The 15,000-nt window shown below is 37.6% G+C and overlaps 1 protein-coding gene across 1 annotated transcript in view; it reads right to left on the bottom strand.

Moving 5' to 3' along the window:
- Positions 1-5,141: 5,141 nt before the first annotated feature.
- The window catches only part of LOC113668401 (uncharacterized), a 114,166-nt gene continuing 104,307 nt past the window's right edge, over positions 5,142-15,000 (bottom strand). The window contains exons 11-19 of the mRNA XM_089183305.1: positions 8,291-8,394; positions 8,092-8,194; positions 7,742-7,892; positions 7,535-7,616; positions 7,028-7,094; positions 6,805-6,887; positions 6,026-6,146; positions 5,601-5,642; positions 5,142-5,476 (exon numbers count right to left, since the gene is read on the bottom strand). Coding sequence (XP_089039431.1) covers positions 5,276-5,476; positions 5,601-5,642; positions 6,026-6,146; positions 6,805-6,887; positions 7,028-7,094; positions 7,535-7,616; positions 7,742-7,892; positions 8,092-8,194; positions 8,291-8,394 — 954 coding nt within the window. The 3' untranslated portion in view covers positions 5,142-5,275. The remainder of the gene's footprint in view (positions 5,477-5,600; positions 5,643-6,025; positions 6,147-6,804; positions 6,888-7,027; positions 7,095-7,534; positions 7,617-7,741; positions 7,893-8,091; positions 8,195-8,290; positions 8,395-15,000) is intronic.

Here is a 15,000-nt window from a genome sequence, read left to right as displayed (position 1 = left end):
TGAATCTGAAGATAGCAGAAGAAATCAAAGCTGGTGGGGAGTCTTCCTGTAAACCTAATAGAACGCGTACTGTAACTACTATCTTAGAGTCGGCAATGAATAAGGAAGAAGGCAAGAAGAGCGCTTATCTGAACTCAGTTTTCCTAACTGGTGATTTGTGACTGAGATGAACTTTATATCACATGATTGCCCTGGATAAGCAGGTACTTTAGAGGCCCTCACATGAATAGAGGTGGGCTATTCTCCCTCTGACTTAAGAACTGCGACAAGCTTATAGCGCAGACCAACTGCCACACTTTGGAGCACCTAAGGGTCTCACTAGAAACCTTCAGCAAGCTAACCGAAGAAGTGGGTGGTTATCAGCAGCGTGCACAGGTCTCTGAACGCGGGTCATCGCGAGAACTATACCCAATCCGTCACAGACAGAACAGGAAAAAGAGATATTCTTGCTAAAAGGAAGGATGTAGAAAGCTATTTTCAGTATTAAAAATCACGAAATCCTTACGTATTGATTTCAAGCTGATATTTAACCCTAGAAATACGCGGAAAGCAATCTTATTATCTTCCTTGTGGTATCCACTAGTTTGGCTTTTTCTGTTTGGCAAGCATGTTCTGCAATCCAAAAGGCTTTGATTTTGATTGTCAGTGATACGATACCAAGCATTACCACAATCACATTCTTGTCTTGTGAAAGTCAGCCTACATCCCGGAGAGTGTTCACCCACGCTGCATTTGTAGTGCGCAAAGGTAATATTTGTCTTTTTTCCGAAACAAATTACACATAAATTTCGTGACGTCATGTTTCATGACGTCATGGCATAGACAAAACTGTCTACGGCCCGGACTGGTTGAATTTATGTCTATCCTGGCTGTAATATTTTGGTAGATCTATTACCTGAATGTGATGAGGAGAACATGCGAATGTCAGCATGAAAATATAACGACTGACATAAAAATTACGAACGTTTCGTGCACTAGCATAAAGTCGTTAGCTATCGTCTATATCCCATAACCCCAAATATAGGTTTCGGCTGTTAATTTAGTTTCTTCCAGTGAGATATCTTTCGTCCTGTTTCGAACTTGCGAATGAACAAAGTGTGGCTAGATTGCCAAATAAGACAATACTTCATTATGCATATTTTTCTTTAAGAGAAAACAGAGCGAAAACAACAGATTACATTCGAAGCCAAGGCTTTGTTGTAGAACAGCATGAAGTTGTAAGAAAATCTTTTAAAACTGCAATTGAAAGCTTAGCAATGCTGGCGAGAATTTTTCAAGTGAACGATTCTCCTACATCAAACCTAGTCTTTCTCTCACTTGGGAAAGTATGTCGAATAATGATGCAAGAATCATCAAATGGCTGGGCCGATAATGCATTAGCATGAATCTCGCATGAACCGGGCTCGAAAAACATCCCGACTTCCTCAATTTCGTCAGACATTCAAATATTTGTTCAGTTACTTCTCCTGTGAAGTTATTTTGAACTTGCCATTTGATTCAGTAACCAAATCCGCACAAAACATATTTAAAGACAATTTCCTCAGTTTATTAGAGTTTTTAAACGTAGTCATCTCGACAAATTACTGTGCGGAGGTAGCCGCGGATACTATTTTTACGTAGTTATACTTGCTTTCTGGTTAAATACCGATTGAAATGCTTAAGCTTCGCTTCTAACCACGACGACGGCGAACTAATTCGGCGGAAGCGACTTTTCCTAACGCCTTGAAGACGTGGAAGTCTGGGGTCTTGTGCATTGTCATAAGTATCCGGGCTAACACTTTCGTCAACCTGTGGTATGTTTTCAGTGAAGTCATCGTCTAAAGCATTCCAATCCAAGTCACTAGAAATGAGTGGAACATTTTAATATTTACAGTTTTTCTAATTTCTAGTAAAAACTACATCATTTCCGTGACATGAAATGCCTGTCTAAAGAAATGTGTTTTAAGAAGTGTTTTAAAACAATTAAGATCATTTACTGCTCTTATATTTGATGGCAATCTGTTCCAACGTTTAGGAGCAGATGCCTTAAATGATCTATCACATAAAGTGTCTACCAAAATATGTTGTGCCTTGCCACTAGCATTCAACTGCGTTTAGAAAAAAGCCATATCACTACTTCTTTTGTTAACTCTAAACAACTTCTAGATACAGACTCAAAAGGATAAAAAAAATTCACTTTACACTAGTGTTACCTTACTAGAGCATTCTGAATCGTTTCTTTTTGAAAAAAAAGCTATTTAAGACGTAGTAATTACTCTCAACGAAATTATTGTTTAACGCATAGGATCTTTACTTCACAGGCTCGAAAAGGATTATGTAATTTAGAGGATAAACACATTTTGTTTCTTATCGTCGAATTTATTTGAATCTGTACCTATGAAGAAGTTGTTAAGTCTTAAACAAGTAGATTGAAAGCTTTCCACTAGCGTTGCCATGATGATCTTTGATTTCAATTAAAAAGGAATTTGTAACGACTGATTTGTCTCGTTTGTGACGTATTTATTGCGTCTCGTTCATCTTAGTGACAATAATACCGTTTCAGTAGGGAAAGATGTTACTTTTGAGTTATCACCAACTTAAAAAAGTACCATATCAATTGGTTTCATGACTTTTACTTCATTCCCAAATGGTTTGAATTGCAAGGCAAATGTTTTTCTTTTTTCGTTTTTTTTTTTTTTTTTTTTTTTTTTTAAGGAATCTTTTTATTACTATTTCCTTTTTCAAGTTACGTTTTTTAAGAAAAAACAAATACCCACCTATCCTGATAAAATCCATGACAGGGGGATTTACACTATAGACCGCGACTCTACTCAGTGTTCATTGTTCTAGAGAAATCGACAACTACCGACACCATACTTCGTTTGCGAAATGAATGACGCAAAAGGAACTTGCACAAGGACCTGTCTTTACGAATGGATCGGGACCTAACCAATAAGCGTTAGCTACTCTGCTTGGGTCATTCAGCCAATGATGTCACGGCAGGCGGCGTGGTCGAGTAGTTTGGGTGCTGGACTTGTAATCTGGTGGTCCTGGGTTCAAGTCCTCCACCCTCCTCGGTGGCTCCGAGTTAAACTCCTCGGGTGCGCTGTGTAAATGGCTAACTGATCTGCCTCCTGCCAGTTGGGTTTTTCAAGCACTTTAGATCATTACAGTCATTATGAAGCATTATTGGATAGAAATAGAAATAGCGCTATATAAATAAATTATTAGTAGTAGCATTACGGCACTGTCACCGTCACCGTCTGTTTCACTGCCATAGCCACTGCAACAAATTTTGATCCATATTGCTTCATTGGGGCCGTTGCCTTTCCCGAATAGCACAACCCCTTGATTCGGTTTTCCAAAACATTATCGTTATAAGCTCAATTCGAACTGGTTATGGCAAACTTACTGGAAAGCTATTTCAAAGATAAAAGTTGTTTACTTGTGGCTGCTTCCCTCGTGTTTCGACCTCTACAGGCAGTTATAAAATGTAGTGGATTTCCATGAACTCTACTTATGAATTGATTTTTGTTTGTTATGCGAACCAAACCATTTCATTTCGTAAGTTAAGACCCTTTGAATCGCCAGTTTGTATTATCAACTGTATAGCAGATGCTCTATTTGACTTTTTCCACAGAATTAAGCTGGCTTTCTATCATGGGGCCTTTCCCGTCCGTGCTTTCCTCAGAGCACCAAATTCGGGCTCCAGCTTATGTTACCGATTTAGCTCCTCATGATGTTCTCTCATGGAAATAAATCCAAAATACAACGGTATCGGATGTTATTCCGAAAGGAACCGATTTTAGAGGGAAAACTTCCAACTTTGCCTTGACAAAGGTATATCTGTATATATAAACTATAGCCTCTATTTAATTTGGTTATTCGGCTAACAGTTTTCCTGGAGCTTCGCTCACGAAAATTGTTTCCACCTTCGAACAGATAATGTCATCGAACAGCTCCCGGTATCCGTACAAATTTTCTCTGCTTACTTCGGGATTTTTTCTTTTGTTTTCTTTTGGGTATCCTCAGGTACGACTTAATGAACAAAAAAGTATTTCCCTTCTTCTAGACCAGAAACCCTCTCTCATCTTGATTTAATTTTGAAACGAAAACTCATCACAGTGGACGTAGACTTTAAAAATTGGGGAATATCGCTTAGATAATATTCTTGAATATCACCCAATTTTAGCTGGGGGATATTCGGTCACGCGAGCAGAGATATTTGAAGGATCATCAATACAAATATATTTCGCTAAGAACAATTTAAACCACACCCCGTGATTGGAGAATGCCATTAGCTGTGGGTTATTCTAAGTTACTCAGAGACATTTTTACCAGCCACCTTTCTTGGATGGTGATAAAGAAAGGTTCTACTCCACCGTATTTCTCCGGTTAAATAGTATGCACCAACGTCTAAAGGCCCACCTAGTAAGCTTTAACACCAGCTGGATAAGATGTACTAATTACGATGCTGTTCCGATTTTTCAAGCCTTGCCGCCTCAATAAGCAATAGATGACCTCGAATGCATACAAAAGGGGGCTTTTTCCTTCGTTCACGCCGCCTTATCTTGTAAGCAAACGTTTTTTGGCAACGCCTGACCAGTAGAGTTCTGCCCACTCCGGTCACATGGTTTCTTAGACGAAACAGCCCCCATTATTTTGTACCCTCCTTGCACCGTTCTTCCCAACATAACTTTAGCAATGCAATAACTTTTTTGATGTCAAGGAGTGGGAGCCAGGAATAGTTTTATCTCGCATAAATGCATCTGGGTAAACTCTTGTTACAGACAACCGTCAATTTCTTCTCTTTTTCATAACATTTTATTTTCCTGTCTAACGATAACAATAACCTAAAGATTTTCAAAGCGTGGCGGAGTCTTGTTCTGTATAATAATGTTTACAAGTCTATCCTAAAATGTAGGTAATCTAGCATCTGGCTACGATTCATATACAAGTAAAGTATCTAGCTTTCACATATTTACCTGAATAAACGATGTTGAATTGCCGAGTGGTTAACTATTCTATTCACTCAGACCTAATCCTCTAAGTTACCTCAGACTGTGATAGGCAAGATCACTTAATTACTCTGATAAATAAACGTCACCAGCCTCTACCTCTTCATGAAAGACTTATTAACTTTTTTTTTCTAATTTACAAAAACAATCCAACCAAGCAGAAGGACATTGGAAACTGATCAGTTGCGACTGGAGAATTATCGTGGCTAAAAAAAACCTTGGAACATAACAATCGGCTTTTACCCGCCGCCTATTGAATCCATTAGTTAATGACATTCCTATTTCAACTTATATTCGCTGAATGGGTGCAACTTAGTTGCCCACACTGCACCACCATCAGTTGGATTCATCTTTACATTCTTTTTGGTTGAGTTTCTGTTGTTTGGAGATGGGGAAACAGCGTTCATTCGAACTTTCATTCGAGCTTTAATCTGACCAATCTTCAATATTTTAATTTTGCCTCGCAATCGCTCCCTTATCTGTTAATAAAACATAAGGTAACATGAATCAGTTGCTGAGTTCTAAAATCTGGTTATTCAAGTAGGCCACATTCTGTCATGATTTGCACAATGTTAAGATAATTTTTTTTAGTTTCGATCTTACCTGACTGTTTCTCACACAGTGCAGGATGAAAATCAGGACACCCTACAATACAAATATAATTATGGATAATAAGTCTTTTTTTTGTTTGAAATATAATATCATGACAAGTAAAGAGATCTTTGCGAAACAGGGTAGTTATTAACTCAGCTGAACTTAACTTGTAAGTTTATGAAGGGAGAAAAACAGACGGTTGAGGGATTGACTGACCGATGAAATTATTCATTGGCTAAACGGCTATCAAAATGATCAAAAAACTGAAGGAATGACTGATAGATGGATAGGAGGAAGGACTGACTAGAGACTGACGGTCTCATTACCACATTGATTGACTGATAGAAGGATTTTTTTCATTTGTTTAGAGGCTTCAAGCTCTAACTTATATTAGCAAGGCTATCTTAATTTTACCAAGGAAATTTGCAGCAAACCTGAGTAGAGTTGAGAATGGTGAAGATGTAGGTGAAAGCCTTGTGCAGAGGCGAGAGAAGACCAAACAACCACGTGATGCCAAGAAGGGGAATCATTAGAACACATGTTCTGATGCCAAGTCTACAACAGGACAAATGTTTTTCCAGATTTCAACTCACTTTAGCTGTTATCGTCATAAGTTAATGTAAAATCATGCAAATAGTACCCTCGAACGCTCGGACGTACAGCAAGCACACCCTTACCCCAACTTTGGTGCGTGGTGGGGAGGGGGGGGGAGTTATTTGGAACCCTGAACCCTTATTTTACGCTATTTTGGAAAGTTTTAAACTGGCACATAGATAGCTTGTCAGGTCTTTTACAAGATGATTTTAAAATCATAGGATACATTTGCAAATGTCGCTGCAAATGTTGCCGCGACCCATTTAACATGTTGCCCGTTTTTAGATTTCTCACTTTTCCACTTTAATTTTTGGCTTGCCCATCATTGTCAAACATGGCAGGAGAATGGAAAATAAGACTCGATCGGAAAATAAATTGTGAGTTTACTAAACTCTCCTTCTTCAACTTAGAAGCTTAGATTCTCCCGTGACTAATATCAACCCTTAAACCACACCTCGCTTGCCATTTAATGTCTCGTATATCTATATGTCAGTTATTATCAATTAAAGAAAAGATGTCTGCAGGATAAGCTAACAGCTACTGAAGTGGACAGTAGCCCGATTAAAATCTTTTTGATAAAATTAACCAAAAAAAGAAACGATATAACGCTCCATCTAACCGGACTCGCTGAATCTTGTCGACTCCTGTTTGCGGCAATGTGGTCAACTCCCTTGTGACACGTGCGAGTATAAAACTGCCGAGCTAAAAAAATAAAAGCAAAATAAAATGAAAAATAAATACGAATAAAAGAATGGAAAAAACGGCAATGAGCTATAGGTCAAGTAACTTATGATAAAGTGACAGTTTTGATATTAAATTAAAAAATCTGAGTTTAAGCTTACAACTCCAGTTGCCGTCAGAAATGCAACAAATATCCAGATCAAGTCATAAGTTGACGACAACCAACAACTAAAAAAGAAGAAAAGAGGAAAGACAAAGCTAAGGGAACGAGAAACTGGCAAAAAATCTCAAATCAAATCAAATGAAAATCAAATCACAGCTCATAATTGTGAACAACTAAAATGACGATAGAACAAAACAAAAGGGAAGAACAAAAAAAATATCAGGGGGAATGTGGACAAGTAATGCGCTATGCTGCATAAAGAAAAAAGAAAAAGAGAATTGAAGTGATATGAGATATAGTATTTGAAGGCTGAAAAGGAGTGCAAGAGAAAGAACGAAAGAGGAAATGAACAACTTCGCAAAAAAAGCAAAAATACAGGTTTCAGCAAGACGAAAAACAAATATACGTGATTTAAAAAAAAAAAAAAAACCCAAAACAGAGATAAACCAAAACATGGAGAGGAAGCTAAACAGGAGGTAAAGTTAACGAAAACTTTGTTTCTTACTATTTATTGCTGGTGTAGCTTTGAATCCCTCCTTTTCCAATTGCGATGCTGAGAGAAGTGATGACCATAATGACGGGGAAACCTTCACACACAAAGAGAAGGGGGAGGTCAAACTTTGCGCGAGATCATATCAGGAGTAAACCGATTCAAAATACGGTAAATCAGCATTAAAAATGAGAAAAGTTATTATAGATAAAAGGAGAATACCCCATGCCATGACGTGATACACTATCAACCTATTGCTGATGTTGTAAACTTTCACAATTAATAAGTAAAAGTAGATTCCTTCCACTAGCATCCAGCAGAAAGCAGCCATCAGGAAGTACTGTGTAAGAACTGCTGCTGTGATGCAAATGGCCTGCAAAAAAAGGAAAAAACGATTTTCCTGTTCTTTTCTTTTCTCGTTCTTCATAAATTTTAAAAATTTAAAATAATTTCATTTAATAAAGTTCAAATTCGCAATAGATACCAAAATATTTTTAAAAAGGTCCTGATAATGTTGATAGTGAGGCCAGCAAAAAGATTAATTAATGTGTATGTGAGTAGAAGTCACTTACTGGGTTATCCATGGCGTGCATTCCAGCGAGAAAGCTTATTTGACCAGCACCGAGCGATGCCGCGAGACTCAGTCGTATTTGAGGGAGAGGTTCATGAACATCTCTAATTTAAGAAAAAATATACCACGGTTATTTCTATATATTTCTTTGATAGTTTCAACCAATCAAAGGCATAAGAAACTTGACATTGATTACTCACGCGAACAAGGAATACATGATTATAGTTAGAATCATTCCGATGATGGAAAGGCTTAATCCTAGGTAGGTGATAATCTCCAGGATATCTTCGTCCTTCTGGGACAGCTGTGAAACAAATCAGAAACAGAGGGAATAACATCTTTATCAATTTAATGAACATACGATCAATGCTTAAAAAAAAATATTGAAAAACGTAATACCACACTGTGACTTCTGTAGTCAACTAAGACAGCAAAATGAGTCAAATGATTGCAGCTGCAGACTGTTTCTTCTGAGTTGCTTTGGGATATAACTATATGACATCCATCTTTCGAAAATCCATCTTGACTGAAAAATATAACGAGATAATTAAACCATTAAATACTTAACGTAATAGGTAATTAATATGATGACATATTAAATGGCTTTCATTCTACTTACTGGGATTGTTCACTTAACCCGGTTGAAGACTGGATTCAGAGTTGGTAAGTTATTTGCTGGTTATTTGTGCCTTTTAACGTCACGCTTGCCTTTTGGCTTTGATGGATTTTGAGTTCATCACTCCGAAACAAGAGTAAGTTGGGGTGATAACCGGTGTAGGAAATCGAGGTAAACTCTCAAAGTACAGTTCCTTCAAATGAACGATAAGACTTCTGCTATTGTTGAGGAAACGTTCTTTATTATTGACAACCACAGATCACACTTCCTTTCAAGACCACTCCCACCAGTTGGACCGTTACGCGAACTTGTGATCAATGATGTTAATTCTTCTTTGCAATTCGAAATTCAATCAATTCAGAAAAAAGGATGGAACAATGGTTTATTTTGGTGTCATGGTGATGTCAGTTGTTTTCCCGTTTTACCTATTGCTGAGGCCACTCCAGAACATGCAATGCTTCTCACTTGGGTCATTCTGAAAGAAGATTCAAGTTAAATCATTTGAAATGATACAACAACTGAGCCTGAACTTATTGAAACTGAAACTGATCTAAACTGAACCGAAAGAATTTAATTTTGCTTTTGTTATTACCTTCAGGTTCCTGAACTTCAAGATTACATGTTCTTGTAACTTTTCTGGTTTGGGATCCATAGCAGCCATCATGATCCTAGTTACCACATGCCTAAAGAAGTAAACAAATTACTGCATATGTGACCCTCCATATGATTTAAGGGACAAATGTGATAGCACGCTCTCAACACGATTCCACTTGAAAACAAAAGAAACTGGCTATAACACGCTTGCTCAGCACGCTAGAGCAATCTTTAATGAGCTTAGGCATGCTATTCTTTCATATAACAAACTACAAACAATCGAGCGTGCGCCGTTCAGTAATGTAGCGTGAGTAGGCAAACACGCAAGGCGTGTCAACCATCGAATACAAAAGCTAGCGTGTGACCGGACACAGCACGCTACCGTGTAACCTATTGGGCAGCACGCATGTTAACTAACGCAAAGCTGGAGTAATAATTCCACAGTCAATGTACTCTCATTATTGCAGTAATACTACGGGGTCAATTTTAAAAACCGAAGCTCGTAGCGATGTTTTGTAATAATTAACTTCCTCCTGATCACAAAAACAAAGTTGCATGAAACATTTGGCCACAAACAAGTTTTAAGTATTTGAAGCAGACACTTCAATTACTTGGTTCATATGGAGAAGCACAAACAACTCAACATGTCCAAGATATTCATAAATCACCATAACATAGAGCCATGAATGGCCAAAAAGTTCTTGTGAAAATGTGCTGCATCGGATGGCCAAGGCGATTTTAAGGGGGAGGGTAAACAAAACCAAAAGTGCGAAATAATATTATTCTCGACTCTTTGTTTCCGAAAGCGTTAAGGAACTCAAACGAATGGCAGCCAGTCACATCCCTTAAAATGAATTAAATTCAATTAACACAGTAAAGAAATAGGCTTTTTCAACAGCAATGAATCGAAAACAACAATAATAATAAAGTAAATGGTTTGAACCCAGGAGCATAAGTAGTTCGTGTAATGTGATCGTCCGGGTGAGTGTAGTTCTGAAAAGAACTGTTGTTGGTGACTGACGTTTCGACTATCTGAGCGATAGTCATCTTCAGAGTCAAGTGGGGAGTAGTTGTCAGTCGATGATGTTATAAAGTCTGGTCTGTTGAACGTGATTGGTCTGTTTAGCCGTGATGTGATTGGCTGGAAGACTCGTGTAGAGTTTGTTAACAGTCATTGGTCGGTTTCGATCCGTCTGTTGTTTGTCGGTCTGTTTGTCGGTTTGTTCACGTCGTTAATGAGTCGTTTGTAAGGTGCTGGTAATTGTTGACATCTGTTGTCACCAACAACAGTTCTTTTCAGAACTACACTCACCCGGACGATCACACTACACGAACTCTACACTAATCGAACGTTCGGAAATCCGACCAATTCGAAAAGGAGTAGTTCGATTGCCAAACTCAGTCGAACACAATCGAACTCGTAATAAAGTTTTGTCAATCGATCATTGGATTGCCGAGCACCTGTTTGCTGATTGTTTTTCGGGGAAGGGTAAACAAAACCAAAAGTGAGAAATAATGTTATTTTCGACTGACTCTTTACTCCCGAGAGTGCTACGAAACTTCGAACGAATGGTAGTCATACGCTTAGTCACGCGCTCAATCACGTGCCTTAAACTCAATTCAATTCGAACTCACAATAAAGTTTTGTCAATCGATCATTCGATTGCCGGACACCTGTTTGCTGATTATGAAAGAGATGCCGGTTTGAACAAAATCGACAAAAAAACTATAAAAAAAAATTTTGGTCCCCTTACTGAGTAATCTTACTCTCTCGCTCGCAAAAATATTGTAGACATACAAAATTCTGTCTCATAATATCAATCAACGATGTCAAGAGTGAGTCGAGTTATCAAATTACTCGTCAGTGTTTTTAGTCTCTTAATTACGGTCCTTGTTTTGCCCTCTTAAGAATTTATGTCACACGCATGGCCTCCCATTGTGATTCAAAAGACGTCGAAGCAAACTTTTGGCGAAGCCAATGACAGGTAATGTGTTTTACTCTTATCAAGTTTCTCGTATCCAAACGTGTCACTCGTGTTCCCGTTCGCTGGCTCAGCTTCAGTGAAAAGCACATCAACGCACGCCAATGCAAGTATATCAATTAAAATGGAAATAAAAAACGGTCATGTTTTTGGTTTATTGCGTGGGTTATGACCGGCTAGCAGCTTTAATCGACCAATGTGACCATAAAAGTTAATTTTTAGGATGCATTAAATATATTACACCGGCTTAATTTTGGGAAAGCTCGGACTGGGAGCGTAACACTAATTAGATCATCACGTCCATACTGGTTCTTTTAACGAAACGTACCTCCAAGTCTCACATTTAGGTAATTAAGCAATGAGACTAACAGTTTTCATTATCTCGTTCGTTTGTTCATTTCAGCGCGACAGAAAAATATCGGAAGGGTAAATACACAATAATGGTGGGGTCTACCTACCGTTTCACGCTTCTACTATTTCAATTTTTCATCTATGGGGTTTTTATGAACATGGACGGAGGGGTGCACGATTGGAAAATAAATATTCGAAAAAATATATTCTTCGAAACCATGTCTATAGTTCATACAAACTATCTTCTTACTAGCAGCTTATGTCAGATATCTAAGCCATTCAAGTACCTTGTTTTATCATGACCTTTTTTAATTAAATCATGTAGATCCTTGTACACACACCCAACTATTACTGATCCTAAAAGAGAGCAGAACAAAATTCCAGGTAGGTTAAATGTGTGCTAATGTAAGTTTCCAATGATCGCACTCTCTTGAAGATGCTATACATATACGAGTTAATCAAATTAACTTTGATGATTATCCAATAAGACACTGATGAGTCAAATAACTAACGGATATTGAATGTAAAAATATAATGGCAATGTATACAAACCATTGTCGGCAAAATTCCCTGAGGAAATATTAATAGATGCTTACCATTCGTGTTTCTCCAGATAGAAGTTACTTGCATTTTGTCTGTAAACTTTTTGAATACCAAGGACTTTCGAAAGAAAGGGAAAAAAAAATTAATGTTAATATAAGTGACGGTCAGATTCATGAAATCAACAAACAAAATTCATTCAGACTTTTTTTCTGTCATGAAATCAGTTAGTCATTCAATCTCCCAGAGCTTCAGAGAGAGAGTCACTGTCAGCCAGTCAGTCAGTAAGTCGACTAGTCACTTACTCAGTCACTCACTCCCTTGATTAGTCAGACAGCTACTGAATAGATGATCAATTATCACAAATCTGAAGAGACAGCCATGCAAATACTCACTTATGTTGTCGCGAACGATCCTTTTTGAACTCTTTGTTCCACTTAGATGGTGTTTGCCATAGCTAAGAACAACTTTCTCGAAGGCGACTGCCACCTTAAAAATAAACTCCGTTCTGACTTCAACTACTCCAGACTGTTCTTCTCCGGGGGTCGCTTTTTGATATTTAGTGGTGAAGTTTTTAAACACATTTGCAGCTTCCTGTAAGTCCATGAAGTACACATTATTTAGTTTTTTTTTACCTTCTCTAAGATTCATCACATTGAGATGTAAATCAATTCATTGTGATAATTGGCAAATGCGGCATCAAGAGGCGCTTTTGGTTCAAAAGCAACAATTATCGTAAAAATGATACCGCAGAGGATTTTCTCGTTTTAGGCAAATCTATATATATGTCTTTCTGATATATCATAAAATATATGTTTTCAATTGTTCCTCTGAGAGTAAGGCCTTTTTCATTAAGATGAGGGAAGGAAAAGGTCACTTAAAAAAACGTTTCGAGTACTAATCACTCTACAACTAATGGTAGAAGATATCCAATCTTTGCGTGGAAATTTTTGCGCTTACGTATTATATTTTATACCACCTTCAAATCGATTCGATGCTTGTAGCTGCTCTTTCGCTACACTTTTAGATTAAAAAGATGACGTTTTTATATCATCGGTGAAACCACATACCTGTAAGGAATTGTTGCTAGTGATATTTAGGCTACTGAGCTCTGAAACAGCATCATTTGCCTGAGAATAAGAAATGGCAGTGAGACATGTAAACCATAAAAAAGGTTTGGAAAACGAGAAAAAAATTACATTACGATTGATAGATAAGGAAAAATTACCAGCTTTTGTGATGGCGATGGCGATGGCGATGATGTTAAAAATGGTGCTGAAGAAAATGCTGGCGTTGGTGATGGTGATGATGTTGGTGTTGGTTCTACAGCTGCTCCCGAAGACTCTAGAAATGAAGATACTGTTGCTAGTTTTGACAGTATTGGTAAGGAGGATGTTGGAGAAACTGTTCCTGCTGGAGAGAATAATGCTGATGACGATGATGTTGTTATTAGGAAGGGCATTTTGAATATTTATTATTCTATAATAATAGATCGATTTCCTAGCTATTTGAATCCTGGGTCACGGAGCATTTCAGACTGTAAATTAAGTTTCTGTAGCTAATTTTTTTCCTTGCAAAACCAGATTATTGAAATTTTAATTTATTATTTCTTTAACAATTCACTTCCTTTTCGTGAGAAACGTTAGCTTTAGCGTAATACGTATTAAACAATTTCTAGCCTCTATTAAGTTTTAGCTCAGTTCAATAAACATGCTGTTTCCATACTACATTTGCTTTGATTTTTTCTTTTAATACAAAAACCCTTCTTCACTTTCTCACGCACTTCTTGCTCTCGAAGTGCTTTTTCGTGATTAGGAACCTGCCTGAGAAATTTGGTCCAAGTTACAGGCCCTAACAAAGGCACGGCATTGGGTTTTAGTTTCCGAGAATGTTAATTATTCTTTGTTTAAAGACTCACAGAATTTAATGCAATCATTTTTTTGAGTCAACAACTAAGCAACTTGCAGAAATCAAAATGTGTTGACTATTTAGGGTTGTTGGTGCCTTTGCTTTTTAATACCTACCAGGTTTCTTGCTTTTGGAGTTCGGTAGACAACTTGTCTTCTTGCAGGAACATATGGAAGGTGGTTGACCATTGGTTACTTGTGAAACGTAACATAAAGTGTTTTTCGTGCTTTCCAGATCACATTTGTAGCACGTATCGTTCTCAGGTAAACATACTGTGTATTTTGTACATCTTAAATTCCACTTTTTGTCATTGTCACTCGACGAGCAATTATGGTAGTTGTTATCCGGATGACAAGGACATTGATAGGAGCTGCCAGTCCGTTGAGAATGAACCTGAGCCTCAAGAGAGCATGACGAGAAATGATTTTTACCTGTTGAGGACGCCACTGAAAAGAAATTGCAATGAGCTGGAGACACAATCATGAATCACTTGAAAAAAGGCAAAACAAAACCAACTAAACTTGCGCCAGGTTGGCTTAAAAGTCCTTAATCCTTCGGGTGCGTACGAGATAACTGTTCGAGTTTAAAAAATCAGGCTCACAGTGAAGCTTCGTGCAAAGTTATAAAATAATGTCTTACTGTGTGGTGGCAAACGAGTGCGTGGCAAGTTATTAAAATACTCAGCGAAGGAATCAAAAAATATAACAGCCATCGAAATAATGAACAAAAGCACTTGATTTTAATCAGAAATTAAGAACTTGGACTTATGAAATGTTCAAATACTAAGAAATACACAAATCAAACAGATCTATTTTGAAAATTAACGTCCTATAAGCATACATTGCGTTAGCACAGTATGAATGTAAAATTATGTTACCACGGGATTTCGTATAAGAGGACGGAGGATTACGGAGGGCCC

The sequence above is a fragment of the Pocillopora damicornis genome, chromosome 9 (assembly GCF_964200805.1).
Source record: "Pocillopora damicornis chromosome 9, jaPocDami1.2, whole genome shotgun sequence".
Classification (NCBI taxonomy): domain Eukaryota; kingdom Metazoa; phylum Cnidaria; class Anthozoa; order Scleractinia; family Pocilloporidae; genus Pocillopora; species Pocillopora damicornis.
Note: the sequence above shows the minus strand (reverse complement) of the source record. Positions and strands in the feature narration are given on the sequence as shown.